The sequence below is a fragment of the Convolutriloba macropyga genome, chromosome 7 (assembly GCF_964194025.1).
Source record: "Convolutriloba macropyga chromosome 7, txConMacr16.3, whole genome shotgun sequence".
NCBI lineage: Eukaryota > Metazoa > Xenacoelomorpha > Acoela > Convolutidae > Convolutriloba > Convolutriloba macropyga.
In genome coordinates this window covers 57,391,821-57,413,718 of record NC_134474.1, presented here as the reverse complement: position 1 = coordinate 57,413,718, position 21,898 = coordinate 57,391,821, and the positions used below count along the sequence as shown (strand labels likewise).

Genomic DNA, 21,898 nt, shown 5'->3' with positions numbered 1-21,898 from the left:
AATTTGGGTTTGAAAAACTTTTTTACCTGATACTTGTTAAATGATTTTGAAAACTGTTTTTCGAATTAAACGATAACTATAAAAAATTTCTACCTTAGAGAAAAATCTGAGAGATAAGAAAAGATTTTCTCGTCATAGGTAATGAAAAAACAAACTCAGCGATCCTCCAATTAGATAAATATCAATGACAAATAACTAGCCATTTACTATAATTATCGGTACTACAAGATTGTTCATAAAATTTTGAACAAAACATGCTTGCTCAATAGCATGTAACCTTTACTTAGGGTTAACATATTTTAAAGAAAAAATGAAGTACATCACAATAGCTTCACAATAAACATGATCAATGCTTAATAAGCATAATTTACGCTAAAGCAAGCAGAAAAGTTTGAATTAAAGTTTTTACCCTGACCCTAGTGTCATAGTAAACCAGTACTGATTCACGATAAATCAAAAGTAAAAGGCTAAATCAGTACTGTTGCATAGTAATCTAAGGCAATTTTGCTCGAAAACTTCGCAGAATGAGCTCAGACAACAATTTTTTTCGTGAATTAATCATGCACAGTCGGCTTTTATTCCTTTTCTATTTATACAAAAGTCATAATACATTTTGAAATTTTCGAAAAAAAATTAAATTTTGCACAAGTCACAAACACAATAACTGCAAAAACGTAGGAAAATATCGAGGGTTTTTGAATACAAAAACCGGTAATTAAAAGGCAAAACCAGTGCAAAATCAGTTAAAACCAGTTAAAGAGTTAATTACGAGTTTTTGCGAAAGATTCTTCTTCTTTTTCTTTTTTTCTTTTTTTCAAGTTTTCTTTTTTTCAGGTTGTTATGTGTCCAGTTTTTGCAGTTAATAGGTTCAGTGGGGTGGGGTATTGTGGTCGAGCGAGTGATCTACGGGGGGTGTGTCATGCGAAGATTTGAAGTGTTATAACATCAGTTTTATATCTACCGGGGAGGGGGATTGTGGTTGTGTCGAACGAGTAATCTACAGGGGGTGGTCATACATAACCATTGACTATTTTGACTCATATACCCATGTATATTTGGGGGTGGGGGAGTCGAGTAATCTATCGAGATTTTTGATTCAGATTTGCGATTGAAGATTCGGAGAACAGATTCAGTTTGTGTACGCCCCCCTCCCCCCGTAGATCACACGGCAACCCCCCCCCTCCCGTAGATCAATAGGCACTCCCCCACCAAGGTGCTACTACTGCCGCTTCTATTTACAATAGTATATCGGTTTCAATCCTCTCCGAATGTCCGGATTTTAATAACTGACGTGTAATAAATCTATTCACTTTTCACCCCGTTCCACATCTGTGGACCACTCATGTGGAGCATCTTCAGTCGGGCTATTTTGGAAGGAAAACTTCGGCACACTTCCCACACCACTCACAAGAGCAATAGGAAAAATCGAAACAGTTGAAAAGAACAAATTAAGAGTAGTAGTAGTAAAAGTAGTAGTAGTAGTAGTAGTAGTAGTAGTAGTAGTAGTAGTAGTAGTAGTAGTAGTAGTAGTAGTAGTAGTAGTAGTAGTAGTAGTAGTAGTAGTAGTAGTAGTAGTATTAGTAGTTGTAGTAGTCGCAGAATTGCAGCATAGTCGAAAAATCGCAGAATAGTTGCAGAGTCGCAGAATAGTCGCCGAACCGCGGAAAAATCGGTACATACTAATCGGTAGATGGGAAAATAGAATTATAATTGACTATAATAACTGCTGGTGGTACTACTAGGGCTGGCGGGGGGCTGCTGATGGTACTACTAGGGGTGGTGGGGGGCTGCTGGTGGTACTACTAGGGGTGGTGGGGGGCTGCTAGTTTTACTACTAAGGGTTGTAGGGGGCTGCTGGTGGTACTATTAGCGGTGCTGCGGGGCTCCTGGTGGTACTGCTAGGGGTGGTGGGGGCTGCTGTTGGTACTAATAGGGGTGGTGTGGGGCTGCTGGTTTTACTACTTAGTGTGGTAGTGGGCTCCGGGTGGTACTACTAGGGGTGCTGCGGGGCTCCTGGTGGTACTACTAGGGGTGGCGGGGGGCTGCTGGTGGTACTAGTAGGGGTGGTAGGGGGCTGCTGGTGGTACTACTAGGGGTGGTGAGGGCTGCTGGTGTTACTACTAAGGGTAGTAGGGGGCTGCTGTTGGTACTTTTAGCGGTGCTGCGGGGCTCCTGGTGGTACTACTAGGGGTGGTGGGGGGCCGCTGGTGGTACTAGTAGGGGTGGTAGGGAGCTGCTGGTGGTACTACTAGGGCTGGCGGGGGGCTGCTGATGGTACTACTAGGGGTGGTGGGGGGCTGCTGGTGGTACTACTAGGGGTGGTGGGGGGCTGCTAGTTTTACTACTAAGGGTTGTAGGGGGCTGCTGGTGGTACTATTAGCGGTGCTGCGGGGCTCCTGGTGGTACTGCTAGGGGTGGTGGGGGCTGCTGTTGGTACTAATAGGGGTGGTGTGGGGCTGCTGGTTTTACTACTTAGTGTGGTAGTGGGCTCCGGGTGGTACTACTAGGGGTGCTGCGGGGCTCCTGGTGGTACTACTAGGGGTGGCGGGGGGCTGCTGGTGGTACTAGTAGGGGTGGTAGGGGGCTGCTGGTGGTACTACTAGGGGTGGTGGTGGGCTGCTGGTGGTACTACTAGGGGTGGTGAGGGCTGCTGGTGTTACTACTAAGGGTAGTAGGGGGCTGCTGTTGGTACTTTTAGCGGTGCTGCGGGGCTCCTGGTGGTACTACTAGGGGTGGTGGGGGGCCGCTGGTGGTACTAGTAGGGGTGGTAGGGAGCTGCTGGTGGTACTACTAGAGGTGGTGGGGGCTGCTGGTGGTACTACTTGGGTTGGTGGGGGCTGCAGTTGGTACTGCTAGGGGTGGTGGGGGGCTGCTGGTTTTACTACTAAGGGTGGTAGTGGGCTGCTTGCGGTACTATTAGCGGTGCTGCGGGGCTCCTGGTGGTACTACTAGGGGTGGTGGGGGCTGCTGGTGGTGCTACTTGGGTTGGTGAGGGCTGCAGTTGGTTCTAGCAGGGTTGGTGAGAGGCCGCCGGTGGTACTAATTGGGCGGTGGGGGCAGCAGTTGGTATTGTAAAATATTTGAATTATAAAAAAACTTTTTATTGTTTTTGTTTTGTGCCTTCTTGAAAACTCAAAACCATTAAATTCTCTTGTTTGTGCATTTTTCCTTTTTTATGTAACCACATCTGATCCTCATGGTTTTCTGAACAATATGGTGATTGTTTGGGACAATGTCTCATCTTCAACCCCACACCCATCATCCACAATGGTGGAGTCAGAGTGAATTGGAAACAGATTTATAAATAGCTGGTTATTGATTTCCAGATCTGGCAATATGAGAAATGATGCAGCGGGACAAGTGCACCGACTACATGCCAAAGGGCATGTAGAAGTGATCCCATACAGTTGCTGAATTTGTGGCCGCAGTACAGTTGCCGCAGTACAGTGGCCGAAGTTGAGAAGTAATCCAGCGGAAAAAGTGCAACGTGAAACTGCATGCAAATACTCCAAATACTCCATTTTTATAAATCATTTCATGCATATTAGTTTTAATAACCAATCAAAAATTAACTATTATGCAGTTTGTTTCTTTCTCTAAGTAGAAATTAGTGGAGGCAATTTTTTTATCCGGAACGTTAGTTTTACTATTATATGAGCACCGATCAGAGAAAAAAAGGCTGAAATAAATTTCTGAACAGTTTAGGCTAAGTGTAAGGATTGAGTGCTGTTTTTACACTGAACAGACTTGGTTTTTCTTACTGAGTTTACACTTTTCAAAGTAAAAAGTGAGATGATCATAATATGTTCATTGTAAAAATACAGACTGAGAAATACTTTGATTCAGCGCTGATTTACTATGTTACTATGATCCGGTTAGGCAGGTAAAAGTGTTAAACGGTTCTATTCTTTAAATAAATGCTAATTCGTTGCGCTACCAAATGTAGGGTTTTTATAAAGAGAATTCCTAAAAAATTCAAATCAAGTCAGGGCCAGGGGTAAATCATATATACATTTTCCGTCATCTTTATATCAATTGTCAAGAACCAAAAACTTTACAAACTCATCAAAGGCGTTCATATGTTTTTCCTGCTGCTATGCAATTTTCAGATTTTCTGTCAGAAAAATTTTTAAAGATAGGGATTTTCCTCAAGATATGTTCTGAAGCAGTACGCTCAAAAAGCACTTTTCTTTTTGGCAGAATTTTTTTGCTAATGAGACAATAATATAGAATGCACAGGTCCAGCAATAATGTTTTCCAGTTTTTTTTTTAAAAAAGAGAACTTTTTTTTGAAAAACTAATGCGAAAAGCGTTCAATAGTGTTTTGACAAGCTTTCAAAATTGTTTTAAGCTGCAATAGAATCAGGTAAAATAAGAATGCTTTTAACGTGTCAAAAATGAAGATTTTTCTAGAATTCATTTGAAGTTCTTGAGAAATTACGAAAAAAAAATTACTTTAGAGATATTGTTTTTCAACATTGTAATGCTCCTCTGCAAAATCAAGGATTTTCAATTTCTTTCAAGAAAAGAGTGGGAGGTACTAGAGTGAACAGCATTCAGTCCGGAAATGAATCCAACTAAAAGTTTATGAGTGATTTTGAAGCGGTTGGTGCAAAAACTTTCGAAGTTTTCGAGAAAAAGTGATGGCACTTTGGAGTGAAAGTAGTATGAAACTTTTACTAAAACTATAACTATACGAGCCATCTGATAGACGTTTAGATGACACCTTATTATAAATTTTGATTTTGCTCAAAATCGTTATATGTTTGTCTGTGTGTGTGCGTGTTGTGTTGTTATGTGCGATATGTAACGATGGAAACCGTCATATCCTTTATAGACCGTAAAAATTGTCAGGTTGTGTAGACGCTATACAAAAATGACCCTTGATACTCAAAATACAGAATTGACACATCGGTTCAGTATTCATTTACGCTGTTACCATTTTCCGTGTAAAACTATGGAAAACGCTTATTTCTAGACTTACCTGTCAAACACAAAAATACCCTGTAATTTTGTTCTCACTTTCGACCACCATCGTCTCAAATGGGGCAATATTTACCTAGTTGATGAACCCATTGTAACAAGGTCTTGCCCTCTCTTATTCGACTGAATTCATGCATGAGAAGGTAGTCACAATATCTCTTCAACACCTGAACCCCAAGAGTTACCGCCTCAACGTTTTGCCTTTTGTTGACAGCGCTGAACAAAATGTCCCCACCCCATTTTTCATACTTTGTAATTCGCTCCATCTCATTTTCGTCAGCTTCAAATCCAATGCCCTCCATGAAGAAGAGATCACACCTGTTTGAATCAGAAAACAGGAACAAAAACAAATCCTCGTAATCGTCCAATTGGTTCAAACTGAATTCGAATAGATTTTTGTTTTCAAATTTGTTCAGCAGGAGTTGTTTCTCTATTTCTTTGCAGCCCAATAACATTTGCAGTATATCACTTTGTTTTTGCTCAAAGAAAGCAAAACAACCCCTTCTCGTGTACAGGGATTGATCTGAGGGAGTTCTCGCGATCACATCTAAAATGCTTGCGTTCGGATATAGTTTCTTCAACTCTTCGGTCAATAGATTTCGTGACCTGTATATGTCTATGCAGAGCGAAACTGTGATAGAGTCGTGAGAAAGAACACTCCAGTAAAGTATGTTAAGTCTTTGTAACAACTCGTCATCAAGATCGTTCAAGTCGTTAGATGACACAATGGCAACTTTGTCACCATCACCTGGGCACATTCAGTGGGTTACAATTTTCCTACTCTTTGAGAAATAATTAGTTATACTATTCGTAACATTATGGCATGCAAAACAAACTTATGTTTTTCACAAACAGGTGTTGAAAAAGTTTTTGGATATTGCTACAAAGACGTGGGGAATCTCATAGAATAAAAAATATGGAAGCCTATCATTATTTTTTACTTGAAACTCAATGTCGTGCGGCGGAAAACCTTAGATAAAATTTCTTGAATGGATTTAAATTGCGTAAATGTGCTGAATGTGTTGACATTTTAGTTGTAGGTGTAGAATGTAACCCCGGCAAGCGTCAAAGAACAATGGATAATTATAAAAATTTACTTTATAAGCATTTGCAAAAACGATGCATCATTTCTATAAATATTAATAACTTTTGTGCAATTCTGGTATTCATTTAAAATTAATTTGCAAATTTTGAGATAACTTTTATAACCTAATTGCAAGCTTTTGATGTAAATTATAAACTGTTTGAAAACAAATGCATAAATTTTATTAATTTTTGGAGTATTTTAGAAATTCGAACAAACTTTTTTTCGCACAAAAAAAACGAAAACAATCTACGCTGTACTAAGCTTTATAAGTCAACCGATTGCATCGTAAACTAAATCAGACAGCTGATTAAAAAATTCTTAAAGCACCATGATAATCAAATTGCCAAATTTTACACGAGAAAGCAGACAAATATGGTATCATCAATAACGCACACCCAATCTTAAAGGTGAAATGGAAACAGGCTTAGTAAAAATGCCCATCCAATTGCCATAGGAGCATCTTTTTGAACTTCAAAAAAATCAAAACAAAACGCAAAACATCAACACACTTAACTGTAAAGATATAGTAATAGAAAATAGACGAGAATTGTCCATCTTGAGAGCAAAAGTTGAGACTAAAGAGAGAACCGTAGATATAAACAAAACTGAACATTTTTATGATTCCAAGTGTCAAAGCAAAAAAAAAATCAGCAGCCATTGACAGCAGACATAAAATGGGTTGTATCAAGCATAAATATTTTAGTGAGAGGCCAAGGACTGCTTGTTATGCACTATCCAGTCGGAAAACAAAAAATGAGGGCAGAACTCAACTATTCACCAATTATTCATCAGCTTATAAACAACTGTAGAATATATATGTATAAATGTATATATATATATATATATATATATATATATATATATATATATATATATATATATATATTATATATATATATATATATATATATATATATATATATATATTCTCGTGGTCTCGAGCACGAGTAACAAGAATTTTATTATTTTAATAATTGATTTCAAAATGGCCCAAATGTACAAAATTTCACAGGTATTTATAGTCCGTATCAGTATGAATATTTACAGATCCATCTAGATATAGGTAAACTGATATGGTTTAATTTACACATTAGTTGTGAACAAGTTTTTCCCCATGCCTTATACGGCAAGTACTAGTGCAGTTTTTTTGCACTTAACGCATTGTTCTCTCTGCCTCAGAACATGTCATTTCTATCTACTGGGGCGTCGGAGACTTGGTTTTTGATCGTATTTGATGGTGGGAAGGTCGAATCTATCACACAAATTTATGGTTTATGTACACTGATAAACTTGTGGTTTGAACAAATTTGAATCGACGATTCGGTTCAAATTAGAAGCCATTATTCAATTTCACTTCACCAGACATCAGGTAAGAAAGTTTTCTTTATACATCTATGTTTTAACTCAAGTTGCGTAGTTCACCACTTCTTGATATATCACATCCTCCCTCCTTTGTAAGCAAGTTTGTAAGAATGGCTTCCCCAAATCTTTCTGGTTGTTTTTTTCATTTCTGCTTGAAGTTCTCGTGGCCACTGAAGGTTGTTCCCCTTCAACTACTGAGGTTTCTTCAATAGAGTTGGATGAAGCCACGTCTATGTCGTCCCTACTGCTCTCAGATTGTGAGTCAGTAGATTCAGTCTTGATGTCGTCAGGTTCCAGCCGTGCTACTTGGTTGTCACTAACAAGCACTGTCTTGTTTGAATTGTCCGGCTGAATGAACGAAGTGTTCATTCCTTTAAGGATAATGAAAATAACTGGAACCGTTGGTGAACTGTTAGTCGGTTTGAAGAGGACTTGTTCACACAGATCAAAATCAGTGACTGCTGGAAGTCTTACTTTGCGTCCAAGTAGCAGTTCAACAGGAGTTTTGCCCCGCGTCTTGGAAGTTTCCCGATGTGTCATCAAAAACCGCTGTAGGAAAGCGCCAAATGACGCATTCAGATTTGGACTCCAGGCTTGAATAGCCCGTTTTACTGTTTGGACCGCTCGTTCAGCAATCCCATTTGCTCTTGGATGGTAGATGGGATATTCCATCTGTTTAATCCCCACTGATTCACACCTTTGCTTTAGGTCACTGCTCACAAACTCAGGACCATTGTCTGATACTAATATTCTTGGTATCTCAAATCTCGCAAAGACTTAACTCAAGTGCACCTTCACTGTTTGTGAGGTTCTTTTTCCCGCCGGGAAGGTTTCTATCCAACCTGATCCCACGTCCATTATCACTAAGATATTACCTTGATCCTTAGCGTTGCCCCAGTCCATGTGGAGTCTTTCCCAAACTTCAGCTTCCGGCCAGGTAGATACTGTTTTCCCCACGCAAGGCCTGTTTTGTTGGCATTCTTTACATTTACTAACATATCGAAGAAGATCTTGACTGATGCCGGGCCACCAAGCCATCATTCGAACTGCTGTTTTGGTTGCATTTTTGGGTGAGTCTCATGAGCTTTGGCTATCACCATGGGTGGAATGAAAGGCACAACTGCTCGAAAGATGATTCCACTGTGAATGGTCAAGGCGTCTTTCCGTTGTTCAAATCCTTTTTCTGCTTCTGCGCACGGCTTCCAGATGCCGCTTTTTATTCGTTTGATGACATCTTGAAAGAGTCGGTTCGATCCCAGCTCAGTTTTGGTGTTTGACTGGGTCACCAGGTCGGATTGGACGACGTAGATATTGTCAAGAGCAAAGCAGACTTGATCAATGTCATCGTCGTGTTCAAAGTCTAGTCTGCTCAAAGCAACAGCGGGGGATCTCTTCTCCGGGTGTATGTTTCAATTCGAAGTCAAATCCCACAAGCGCTATTGTCTTTTTCGTAATTCTTGTGGATTCTGTTTTCGGAATTTTTTTGTCTGGGGCGAAGATATATTTGAGAGGTTTGTGGTCAGTCTGTAGAGTGAACCTTCTTCCGAGTAGGAATTGTTTCAATCTCGTGGCCACAAAGACGATTGCAAGTGCCTCTCGCTCAATATTGGAATAATTTTGTTCGTCTTGTAACAACTTCCTCCAGACGTAGATCACAGGATGTCCTTCTTGTGAGAGTACCCCACCTATAGCTTTCTCTGAGGCGTTTGTTGTCACGGTTGCTTCCTTCGTCAAGCTGTAAGGCTCTACAAGAGGGTTAGCACTTAACTCGTTTTCAATGTTTTCAAAAACTTTTTGGTTCTTCCTTTTCCCATTTGACTATTTCTTTTCGAATTTCGTTCAGAGGTAGCATTTTTGTTGCAAAGTCCGGTATGATTTGACCATAAAAATCTGCTAAGCCGACAAAGGACTCGAGTTGTTTCATGTTTGATGGTTGTTTTGCATTTTTATTTCCTCAACACGTTTAGGATCGAGTGCTATTCCTTCTTTGGAAACAGATAACCAAGAAAATTTACGCTTGAAACTGGTTTGCGTTGGATTTCTTCTCATTGATGGTGGATTTTTTGTTTTGAGAGTTGACTCAATGCATTTGTCGAATACTCATGAAGAATTTTTTAGGCCCTGAGGAAGCCTGCTCATCTTGAACAATCCTTGCGATGTGTTGATTGTGCAAATTTCTTTTGCGTCCTAGTTAAGCTCAATTTGATAGTATGCATCTGATAAGTTAATTTTTCCAAAGTAAGAGGCCCCATGGAGATTAAGGAAAATGGTCTCCATGTCTGGGATTGGATAGTCCTCGTCCATAACTTTGCCATTGATGTGAACTTTCAGGTCAACGCATAGTCTCAGAGCTCCATTTTTCTCCCGTTGCCACACTACTGGTGATGCATTTGTGACCCCACCAGGTTGTACTGGCTCCAGGATGCCCTGTCGTACCATTGTCTCAAGTTTTTCCTTGACCCTGTCTTGGAGAGGTCGAGGTATCTTTCTGGCTTTGCAGAACATTGGCTGTGATCCCGGTATGAGTTTCAAATGCGCTTTGTATCCTTTGACTGCGGGTAGTCTTTCATCACTCACTGCATTGATGCTTTCTTGGGGTAGTATGTTTCTCCCAAGTAGCCCACATTTTTTGTCGGATTGCACAACTGCTAGTTGTTGTTGCCTATACTTGCTTCCGTTCCACTCAACATCTCACGTTAGTGATCCCAGAAGCGTCAGTTGATGACCGTCATAGGCCTCAAGACGTCTGACTTTCCCATTTAACTGAGGTTTACCAAGCTCAGTCCAGATTAATGATAATATCATGGTGCTATCAGCACCGGTATCAACTTGCATTTTTATTTTATGGTCTTTTACTGTAATGTACTCCCATGTCACCGACATGTTAAACACGTTTTCCCGTGTATAGTACATTCCAATTTCCATTTCGGATGATGTTTGACCAGACAACTTACCCTATTCCTCGCAGAAATTGTTGTGCTGGTCAGACTTACCTGACTTAGGCTGGGTTTTACTTCTGCACATTTTTGAAAAGTGCCTCACTTTTTCACAGGTGTTGCATTTCTTGTTCAAGGCCGGACACGGCTTGCTACTGTGTGGCTTACCCCCACATCTATTACACAAGTTACTATTGCCTTTATTACCAATGAACTTTTCATTAGGTTTTCTGAAGGTCTTTTTGAAGTTGTATCCCACTTCTTCTTTTATTACAAATGGTCCATTACCTTTTGAGGAACTTGCAAAAACCATTGCTTGACTTCTGAACTGTAAGCTTTCTGTCATTTTAGACAGAGACATCGCTGGCTAAGTTTTAATGCCGTCTAATAGTCCTAATTTGGCCTCATGGTCTCTCAAACCTGAGATAAATTTAATTTTTGCCAACTCTTCCTCAGGATTGGTTACTGTTTTAAATTTTTCAAAGTCAAAACAACGTGCTTCTTCTCTGAGGCGCGCTAGAAAATCGTCGTCAAATTCTCCAACGCCTTGGACAACGGACAGAAATTTATCCCATTCTGCCGTTTCAACTCCCTCTTTAGGGAAAATATAGTTTTGAATAGCTTGTCTGATCTCTTTATAAGGAGTGTCTAACAATTTGTTAGGGCTCATGAGGCTCCTACGTTTAAGATGTGCGTACTGGCCGCATATGCTAAGAAAGACATTTGTTACCTGTAGGTCCACGATCGTACCGCCGGCGTTGACTTTATCTTCTTTCTTCTCTGCGCGACATTTGGCCACAGACATGATCCACGCAATACACGATTCAGAATTTTGCAGATCCAAAGTTTTTTGGTCGTTTGGTGGTCTGGACATCATTGTCGTGGTCTCGAGCTGGAGTAACAAGAATTTTATTTTTTTAATAATTGAATTCAAAATGGCCTAAGTGTACAAAATTTCACAGGTATTTATAGTCCGCATCAGTATGAAAATTTACAGATCTATCTAGATATAGGTAAACAGATATGGGTTCATTTACACCTTAGTTGTGAACAAGTTTTTCCCCATGCCTTATACGGCAAGTACTAGTGCAGTTTTTTGCACTTAACACATTGTTCTCTCTGCCTCAGAACATGTCATTTCTATCTACTGGTAGTCGGAGAGTTATTACCACATCTATTACACAAATTACTATTGCCTTTATTACCAATGAACTTTTCATTAGGTTTTCTGAAGGTCTTTTTGAAGTTGTATCCCACTTCTTCTTTCATTACAAATGGTCCATTACCTTTTGAGGAATTTGCAAAAGCCATTGCTTGACTTCTGAACTGTAAGCTTTCTGTCATTTTAGACAGAGACATCGCTGGCTTAGTTTTAATGCCGTCTAATAGTCCTGATTTGGCCTCATGGTCTCTCAAACCTGAGATAAATTTAATTTTGGCCAACTCTTCCTCAGGATTGGTTACTGTTTTAAATTTTTCAAAGTCAAAACAACGTGCTTCTTCTCTGAGGCGCGCTAGAAAATCGTCGTCAAATTCTCCAACGCCTTGGACAACGGACAGAAATTTATCCCGTTCTGCCGTTTCAACTCTCTCTTTAGGGGAAATATAGTTTTGAATAGCTTGTCTGATCTCTTTATAAGGAGTGTCTAACAATTTGTTAGGGCTCATAAGGCTCCTACGTTTAAGATGTGCGTACTGGCCGCATATGCTAAGAAAGAAATTTGTTACCTGTAGGTCCACGATCGTACCGTCGGTGTTGACTTTATCTTCTTTCTTCTCTGCGCGACATTTGGCCACAGACATGATCCACGCAATACATGATTCAAAATTTTGCAGATCCAAAGTTTTTTTGGTCGTTTGGTGGTCTGGACACCATTGTCGTGGTCTCGAGCAGGAGTAACAAGAATTTTATTTTTTTAATAATTGAATTCAAAATGGCCTAAATGTTCAAAATTTCACAGGTATTTATTATCCGTATCAGTATGAAAATTTACAGATCTATCTAGATATAGGTAAACTGATATAGGTTCATTTACACCTTAGTTGTGAACAAGTTTTTCCCCATGCCTTATACGGCAAGTACTAGTGCAGTTTTTTGCACTTAACACATTGTTCTCTCTGCCTCAGAACATGTCATTTCTATCTACTGGTAGTCGGAGAGTTGGTTTTTGATCGTATCTGATGGTGGGAAGGTCGAATATATATCACACGTTTATCACGCGAGCAAATCAATAGATTGGCGTTTATTAACAGAAGATAATTTTCAGCAGATAAAAAAGAACTATCTAAAAAACTGAAACATCTTCCAACATCAAATTTGGAATTCACTTCAAAAGATAGAAAGTTGAAGCTACTCAATTAGTCACTGTGTTTGCTTCTTCTTTTGACTGAAATAACCAAATTTGTTTATATTCATTGATATGACAATTTCGCTAGTATCCATTATGATTGGTGTTGCCTTTTGGGTTTTAGACCGCCATGAAGATAACAATGACACCCCCAGTTTAGCAAAACAAAACAATTTCTGAGCAAAACGAGATCAATAGCAACTATTATCAGACATTTTTCACTGATCAATTAACAACTCGTTAACTATTGAAGAAACAAATTCGAAGAAAATGTTGATCAACTATTCTACGCTTCACGGCTTTCTTATCAGCAGCTCACATCTCTCTTCAATAGATAAATAAAGGGATCCAACAACATTGACAGAACATAAAAAACAGTCAGTGGAGTCGGATTAATGGTTTTGTTCCCATTTTTGCCTACCGTATATCTAACTTGCTGTGTATTTCAAAATTGTTTTTGTTAAACCGTGCAAACTTGTTGGATATCCAAAATTTGCGGTTTAAAGGCATTTACTAAGCAAAGAATTGGTATTTTTGTTAGCTGTTTCTTTATTTTTAGAAGCAATACATATGCATTTCATGGAATCCACTCTATTGACCTGCGAAGCGAAATTCATCCTATAGATCAGAGTTTTTTTTGATAAATTTTTTGAAAATTATTAAAATAGGTATTCCATCGCTAAATCATTCCATTCGTTTTCCTCTGAAAATTAGTCAAATCAGCTTTACTTTCTAGGGAAAACAATTTGAAGAGTTTCAACATGAAGAGTTATATAAACGTTATCTGTATGCCTTAGAAAAAAAAAGATCACAAATTTTAGATTCCTCTGGTCAGTTTTTCTTCAAACAATACTATTATTGAAACAAAAGAGCGATGCTCGAAAACGTTTTGTTGACAATGAACCAATAGCGGTTATTTTCTTTTCTTTCGTCAAAGCTTGTATGAGCTTCACAATTTCGTTTCCCATTATCAGTTTTGTTTGTGGAAAGGGTGAAAACTACAATAGACAGTTCTTATTACATAGAAGTTCTTACCATTTAAAAACTGATGATGTGATTGATTGTAAGGAAGCGTGAAGAAAGAAGAAAATGCAAAAGTCAATTGTAAGCGAACAGAAACCGGTTGTCGTTTAAAAATTTCAATTGTTGCGTCCCGCTGTTTCTTTAAGTGGGTTCTCAGTCGCCTCAACCACCATTCCCATGGTAATTTGTTCACATCTTCAGGTTCCAACCAATCTTCTTTTGCCAAACTGCCAGTCACAAATTTGTTGAAAATTTCTACATGGTAACATAATGAGGACGATAGATACGACTGCAATTGTTTTGTGATATGGGAATTTTGTTCACCCGCTACAATAATCCCAACTTCATATTGGGCTCTGGAAACCGCCATATTAATATCATGGACTGCCTGGCAATATTTCTCCTTTAGATCAACTATTATCAAAACTGACTGAAATTCTGCGCCCGATAGATGATCGATTATTGCGTTTTGGTTGCAATCTGCAACTGTACTAGCATTCCAATCTTGTTTTAGTTTTTCCAAATCAATGCCGTGTTGATTCACATCCATTGCTAAAAGTACAATAAGTCGGTCTGTAAACCCATCTTCGAGGAATTCTTCGTCAAATTTCACTGTTCCTTCGTCAATTTTTTCAACCCATTTCACCTTTAATTCACGTTGATGTGCCGTGAAACACCCAGGCACTCGCACTGGATGTGCAGGGAATGGAACAGTTTGGTTCTGCCTCTCAATGTGATTTTTTGAAATTGAACTGATGTGGCTGGCGCTTCGAAACAGAATGTTGAGATTTTCATGACGAAAACAATCAGGAAAACGGTTTGGTCTATTATATAACCCAGCAGAATCAAAACCAGAGTCTGTCAAAGATACCCAGCAGCATTTACAGCAAGTTACAAGACTCCAAAAACTGGCTTCTTCAACAGAACAGATATCTTTATATGGGATTTCATCAAACATCAAGACTTGTTTTCTAGAAGAGTAGTCAATTTAGTTTGCACCAGAGATTAAATTGCAAATGCAATAGTTTAGCGAGTTTGAGCTTAATCTTTATATAAATTTGTCAATTAATTATTTGAGTCAAATAAAATTTGGCTCTTCTTCAAAAAATAATAAATAAGATCCTAAGATCCATACCTATTTGTTGTTTTTGTTACATTTGTTATAAGATCTCATAAGAAATGGCATATAATAGTATAAGGTAAAATTTTAACTGATCTAAACAATATCACACTCTAATTTTACAAAAAATTGTCAAGGTCTTATAAAGATCTTATGGGACACTAAATTGGACAATCATTATTGCAAAACAATTGCACTTTTTTGTAATTTTGGCATTGGATAAGACCGTACGACATCAAGCATGAGATGAACCAGTTAAAAAGCTCCATATGAGGGCTTGACAGCTCAAAGCTTGGCAATGGCTGAAGATATGTCAGGAGTGAACCCAATGACACCAGGCCTTTTAATCAAATCGTTTGAGTGAAAGAGCCCTCTCTTATTGTTCCGACCCACTTGTGGGGGGAGGAACTATATACTCAAACGGTTTTTTTTGTTCAGTCAATTTTCGCCGATCGATATATTCATCGTAGAGAAATGTTAGTGGTATCATAAAAAAGCTCGTCCAGCGTAGAATTTGAAATTAAAAAGATCTTTTTGAATTTCGTAAATTTCGAGGAGTTATCGAGGTTTAACGTTTTCTGTGAACACGCGATATTTGCATGATTTTGTTCACTTTTAGTGTAACTTTTGTGTAAATTTAGGTCTTTTCTATCAAAAAATATAAATTCAAAATTGTATTTCAGGCCACAATATGCAACAATTTTATGTTACTAATAAACGAAAAACGATAAAAAGGCTAGTTCTGGTCTGATAACAAAGTTTAATATCAAAAAAAAATTCGAATTCAATTCAAGTGCTGTTTTTTCAGAAAACTTTTCCTATCTTTTTTTAGTTACTCCGAGACTAGTCACCTTTCATATCGAAGTTCAGTTAATGACAAAAATCATTTACACTCAAATGATGCCCAAGGAAAAAATTCGTTTTCAAGGAATAGCTCATGTTTTTTTTTGCTTCGACTCTGAGTTTTTGTAATTTTAATTGAAACTTTGACTTTCATTTTTAGGTTTTACAAAATTTTTGGAGTCCTATGGCATAGACTCATTGACTAAAAGTGCAATAGGATCGTAATGAGCATTAAGTGAGCCCATCTAGTGCTTGAAATGAACAACTAATGTCTGTTAAGACTTTGAAAAATAATTTTCAGAAGTTTTTTCAACATTAAACAATCATAAACTTATCATCGTGATTTGTAAGTTAGTCTTAGGAATTATGGTACCCTTCCTTCCGAATGCAACCAAAATTATCTGGTTAGAAGTATTCTCTTGGTCATATGACTCCAATGCCTCAAGATTTAACAAAAATTTTTCCAAATTTTTTTGATAATTCCGTATCATTGGTTCTTTTTGAACTCTTATCACATTATAATGATATTGGCAGCTCCAACTGGCCTAGAAAATACTGTTCTTGGATCAGAAAAAAAGTTTTCGGAGAAAAACGTATGGTTTTTTTGGCTTGGACACTTTCCTCTCGCACTTTTCTACTGAGTTTTTTGTTTTTACCTATATATATTGTTGTTTTCATAGTCATAAGACTTATTGGGAGTTCTTGTTGTTTGGGTATACTTGACAAACATTTTTTTTCTCCCATCGAGTCGTAATTGAGCGTATTTATTGATTTCCGTTGAAAGCTATTGAATTTAATAGCTGTCAAATCTTTAAAAAAAAAAATTTCGAAATTTTTTTTGAACATTAACCAATCGTAAACTCATATTCTTGAACTGTAAGTCAGTCTCAGTAAGGTCAGTTCTCATTTCTTTTCTACTCCAGTCAAATTTTTTCTAGTTAGCGGTTTTATCTTCTAACTATTGGTTTTAAGACTTCCATGCACATAACTTCTTTTTTCATGACTTTTTAAAAAAAATTTTTGTTTATTTCTTCTCGTAATCCTGGTTCCTTTTGAAATTTTTTCTCATTATCTTAATATTCATAGCCTCCTTTGGTTTAGAGAAGACGGTCAGTGGATCATAGGTAAAGTTTTCAAGAAAAGCTTATGGTTTAAATGGCCCCGACACTTTCTTCTCCCACTTTTCTCTTGAATTTTGGGTTTTTCACTGTATTTGTTGTTGTCTTCATGGTCAGTTATTTGTTGTAACGGGTTATTGGTGAATTTTGGATGACAAACATTGTTGACGTCCCATCGAGGCATAGTCTAGCATACTTATTGGCTTGCGTTGAAATCTATTGAATTTAATGGCGTTGATACTACGGGTTTTCTCAAAAATTTCCTGGTTTCAATGTATTTGTTAGTATTTGTTGATTTCTTGAATTCATTTTGTTAAAATAAGAATCTCCTTTCTGTTGAAGAGTTAATTGAAATGGGAAAATTATTTACTGAAACTGTTAGTTTTTCAATGGCTTTTCTCTCGACATTTTACTCGTTCAATTTTTTTTAATTTGCTGTTTTTGCCTGTTTTGTTATTCTTTATGTAGTCCTCAAATGCTAACCTATCTTAAAAGCTTGTAGTTAAACCTTGATTGAATTGTGTTACCCGAAGTAGTCAGTTTATAGCGAATGTTCATAAAGTTCTTTTCAATTTTTTTTTAGTTTTTGTTGTTCTTTTCGTCAACTTGTAATTTATTCTCATCATCGAGGGGTCCCATACAATTCCTTATATTTTTAAAATTAACATGGTTATCGATATTGTGACGTAACTGTTGTTTTGTTTGTAGGACAACATGCGTTTCTACAAAATTTATGTGATTGGTGTACTTGTTTCTTTTTCTCTTCCTTTCGCGTAATCGCGTAATAACAGATCTCAATGATTCTTAAATATTGCCCAAATAAACTTATTTCTTTCAGTATAATTTTAGCTGAATTAGTATAAATGAAAACTGAAATAAAGATACTTACTATTCAGATAATAGCTAATGATTTTAATGGCTTCATTAATTTGTGTTTTCGCAAATTGTTTGTAATTTTTTGAGTTTTTCCGTATCTTTAGTCCGTTTCCATGGCTTAGTCTAACCAAAGACAGGTCCCATTGCTTTCATAATTACTTTTACTGATTTTACCAAGAATTATTTTAATATAAGCTAATGATTTTCAAGAGTTTTGAAATTATTTGGTTCAAAAAAGTTGATCGGTTATTGAATTTTGCATCATTATTTCTTCTCTTTGTCGACTTATTACCTAGTCTCATTATGTAAATTTTTCATCTTCTGTATAGTTAGGAAATAGTAACTTTGTGAAGTTAAGGTTTTATCTGATTGCTTTTTCACGTTGTTACTAGGTGCTTTTAAGTTTATATATTGAGTTTTTGCCTTGAAATTTTTGTTTTGCTTATTTTGTTGTTTGTTTTTTTCTCATAGTCTTTTTAATGGCAGAACTCGTGAGTGTTGTAATTGGGTATGGCATTATGTAATTCAATAAGTAGTTAGGTTTTGTAACGGGTTTCTTTATTTCAAACACCTGTTTTTGTTATCTCTTCATTTGGTTGACAATTAAGTCAAAAATGTAGATGAGCTCGGGTCGGAACATCATGTGCGAACGCACATTACGAGCATCCTTGTCTTATTTATGGTCCTGATCGAAAGCTTAACTGTCGGTTGCACCAAAACTAACCATTGTTTCCGATCTCTTGTCAGATGGGATCCGAGCAACCCTTAAAAACAGGTTACAGCTAGCTTCGCCAGTAGCCTGATGAAAGAAAATGCTTTCACTGTAGATATGGATGATAGTCTTGAGAGGAGCGCAATCTCTTTTCTTGGCCAGACGATGTACTTTGGCGGCCGTCAAGAAAAAATATTGACAAGGGTCCCTGCTGACCTGTCAGCTGTATTCGATCAGCCCAAGAGCAACATCAGACCAGGAATCAACTATGCAACACGTGCTTTCAGGTCAAACAGCAGCTCTAAGTTTCACCCTTACATCCCCTCTACATGTCATTAATAACATATATGCTGCGGAGATGTTTGCCTTTGCTCTATCAGCAGCTGAAGACAGAAATTGCTAGCAGTACTCTCAAATTTGGAACATTTTGGGTAACGTACTTTTGGCATTGCAAACTCTCGGCGGACTGTCTGAAAAAGGTATATTTTTTTAATGTAATAGCCCTGCCTGCACAAAATAGAAAATTCTTGCCTGGTGGCCTACCAGTAGCTTTTAACAGCCTACAACAAGCTATGAGAGAAGAGATTCTAATAGCGCTGTTAATTTGAGCGTCTGAAGGAGAATTAACCGAATAGTTTCAGCTCCTTCTCAACCAACAAAGATTGCGTAAAACTATCATTTGCTCATGCCATCTGATTATCATCGAGAACCTCAGCCTGGGCTTCTAGTATTTATGACTCTATATCGCCAATTTAGCATCTTACTCTTATTTATTGCTAGCATTGTTGATGGCATAAATTGACTACTTTATTGTAATTTTGCGTAAATTTTTCCACCAATCCACTCCTGTACGTATTCCATGAACAACCAGTTTGCTCTTCAAAAGCTGGCTGCAATTTTCTTCCACCAAATTATCCAAATAGTTTCGAAATAACTGTCTGTCTTTATGATAGACGAAGTTTATTGAATCAACATCTGTGTTCAGCGCCATTTCTTCGCATTTGGCCAATAAAAGCGTTGTTTTTCCACTTCCGGGCTGGCCTGTTACGACCAAATGCGTGTTGTTTTCTTCTGATAGAATCCGATGTTGTTGAGGACTCAAGATCAGTTTGAAGTTTTGGCCAACCGCTATTTGGGCGATCTCACTTTGTTTCCTTTTAAAAACCCATTTCAAAAAAGAGCTGTAATAGCGCTGATTAACATCAAGAGCTAATTTATTTGTGCCGTTGATGTTCTCTTTGTTTATTATGCTAAGGCTAGCAATAGATATTAAAGAAGAAACAAACTCTATTAAAAGGCTGTGATGGCAACTTACCCGTCGGTCGAAAAATGATTGAATTGAAGAATGGCTACAAACTACTTCAAAATTGTCGTTAATTCGAACTAACTTTAAATCTTTTCTGGCGTCATCGCATACCAAGAACAATAGACCATCTGTTAAATATTTTTTATGTTTCTTGACTAGGGTTATAAAATCGTCAGATATTTGGTTTTTCTTCACATTTTTTGCACGTTGATGACTATTTTCAGTTACCATACTCTTTAAATTGTTCATTTCCTGTTTAAAAGTTGACAATTTAACTTCTGGTAGATAAATAATGACGTTTAGAACGTTTTGTACAATATCACAGAAAAGCACTGTATCGGAACTATTTCTCCGTCGATAGGCTAAAAATAACGAGAACAAGATGAACTGAAATTGAGGAATGATCTTCGTTAAACATTGAGTGATCTTGTTTTGAATCGCGGATCTCGGCTGTTCCGCGTTTTCAGACATTCCGACTTCAATTATGGTAATACTCTCGCATCCTAAATGAAGCCAATCAATTTCAAAGTTTTGAGGCAAAAGATGGTGCGGGTTCAAAATAGTTTCCAGGTGTTTGTTTGAGAACCCTTTGATCAATACTCCAGTTGGATTGAGCAAATTGGCCAGAAACTTTTCCGAAAAAAGTTTAACCTCCCCCATATAGGACGCGTACTCGCAAAAATTCCCCAAATTTCCCTCATCTGTGTGACAGTAGAGCATGTTATCTTGAATCTGGTTAAAATGTGGAATAGACGACAATTTCTTGTTTTTATCAGGGAAGTAAAAGTTAAATAACTCAATAACTTTGTCAATTTCCTCAAGTTTGAATTCCGAGTTCAATATTTTTATATTTTCGGGTCTTAAATGATAAAATTCTTGCTCGCTTTCAGATTGCTTAATATAAAGACGCATTAGTTGCTGAATAACTTGCGAATCGCCAGCATTTTTGTGGATTAGATGTGAAGTTAATTTTTTTCCAAACGATTTCACGTCAACATATTTAAGTTCAACGTCAATATTGTTATTGGCAATGCTTGGTATTTTATTGCTCAGTTCATGTTGAAGTTTTTCCTTATCTTTTGAACATATTTTCACCCAGCAAATAAAAACTGTAATTGGAACTTTCAGCGAATTTGAACATCCGTCATTTACTTCGTAAATCAGATTACTCATGAAAACCAATTGGTTCACAACTGAATCGGAAATTTCAGATGCGGCGTCGCTTTTCGAAAGATCGCAGACGTTTTTAACGACAATTAGTCTGTCAAAATTTGGTGCTGGGATATACAAACATGCGTGTGGCGATTCCTGGGTTGCGTAATAATTCGAAGCCTGACTGAAACACTGTTCAGGTTGTTTTCTGATAACCAAACCATTCAAGTTGTTCTGAATAAGACATGATATGGTTTTGTTGTGACCCAGAATATACTGTATAGAAGGGTTCATGGATTGCAATTGAGCTGGAGGCGAAGGAAGCACAATTAATGAGATGATAAATTGGTCTGGTATCTCCATAATCAATATAAAGCATAATTTGCTTTGAATAATTCAGAACTGATTATGGTAAGCGGGTTATCTAGTGGCTTAATAACCAGATTCACCGATAAATTCAAGTTAATGGTCATGATTCATGACTTACTTTGTGTGGCTTTCTTCAAAATGAGTGGTGGCACTGATAAACTAACCAAGAAATTTCCGGACAATTTCCAATTTTGAGAGATTTCACTGAAAATTTCGAAACATTGTTTCATGATCACCGCGTCTACATTCAACTTCGATTGTTTTCTGTTATTTAATGCAGGCTAATGTGATTTGAAATTATAATGTAAAATTTTTAAGCACATGTTTTTAGCGCTTTTTTTGCTTTCATTCATTTGGTAATTTCTGCTAGACCAAACAAGACCAAACAAGACCAAACAGTCGCTGTAGTGAAATTAACTGTATTCATGCTTATGAAAAAGAAAACACGAATTGATGTTCTGTTTCTCATTGGCTCAACGTTTACTGTTGATATAGCGTGCTCAATGTTTAATTTAAAGAATTAACGCGCGCTAACAACTCGATTCTACATTACAATGAATTAGCGGAGAATTGCATGCAAGTCACATGATTCAAAAATAAACTAGCAGGTCTGTAAAAGCAGTTTCATGAACTTTTTTCAAGAACTTTCTAAAAAAGCTTTGG

The 21,898-nt window shown here is 37.5% G+C and overlaps 1 protein-coding gene across 1 annotated transcript in view; it reads right to left on the bottom strand.

Moving 5' to 3' along the window:
- LOC142343188 (uncharacterized) overlaps positions 1-21,483 on the bottom strand; it is a 42,628-nt gene extending 21,145 nt beyond the window's left edge. The window contains exons 1-3 of the mRNA XM_075394905.1: positions 19,215-21,483; positions 13,752-14,710; positions 5,060-5,731 (exon numbers count right to left, since the gene is read on the bottom strand). Of these exons, the coding sequence (XP_075251020.1) occupies positions 5,060-5,731; positions 13,752-14,710; positions 19,215-21,229 (3,646 nt within the window). The 5' untranslated portion in view covers positions 21,230-21,483. The remainder of the gene's footprint in view (positions 1-5,059; positions 5,732-13,751; positions 14,711-19,214) is intronic.
- Positions 21,484-21,898: the final 415 nt, after the last annotated feature.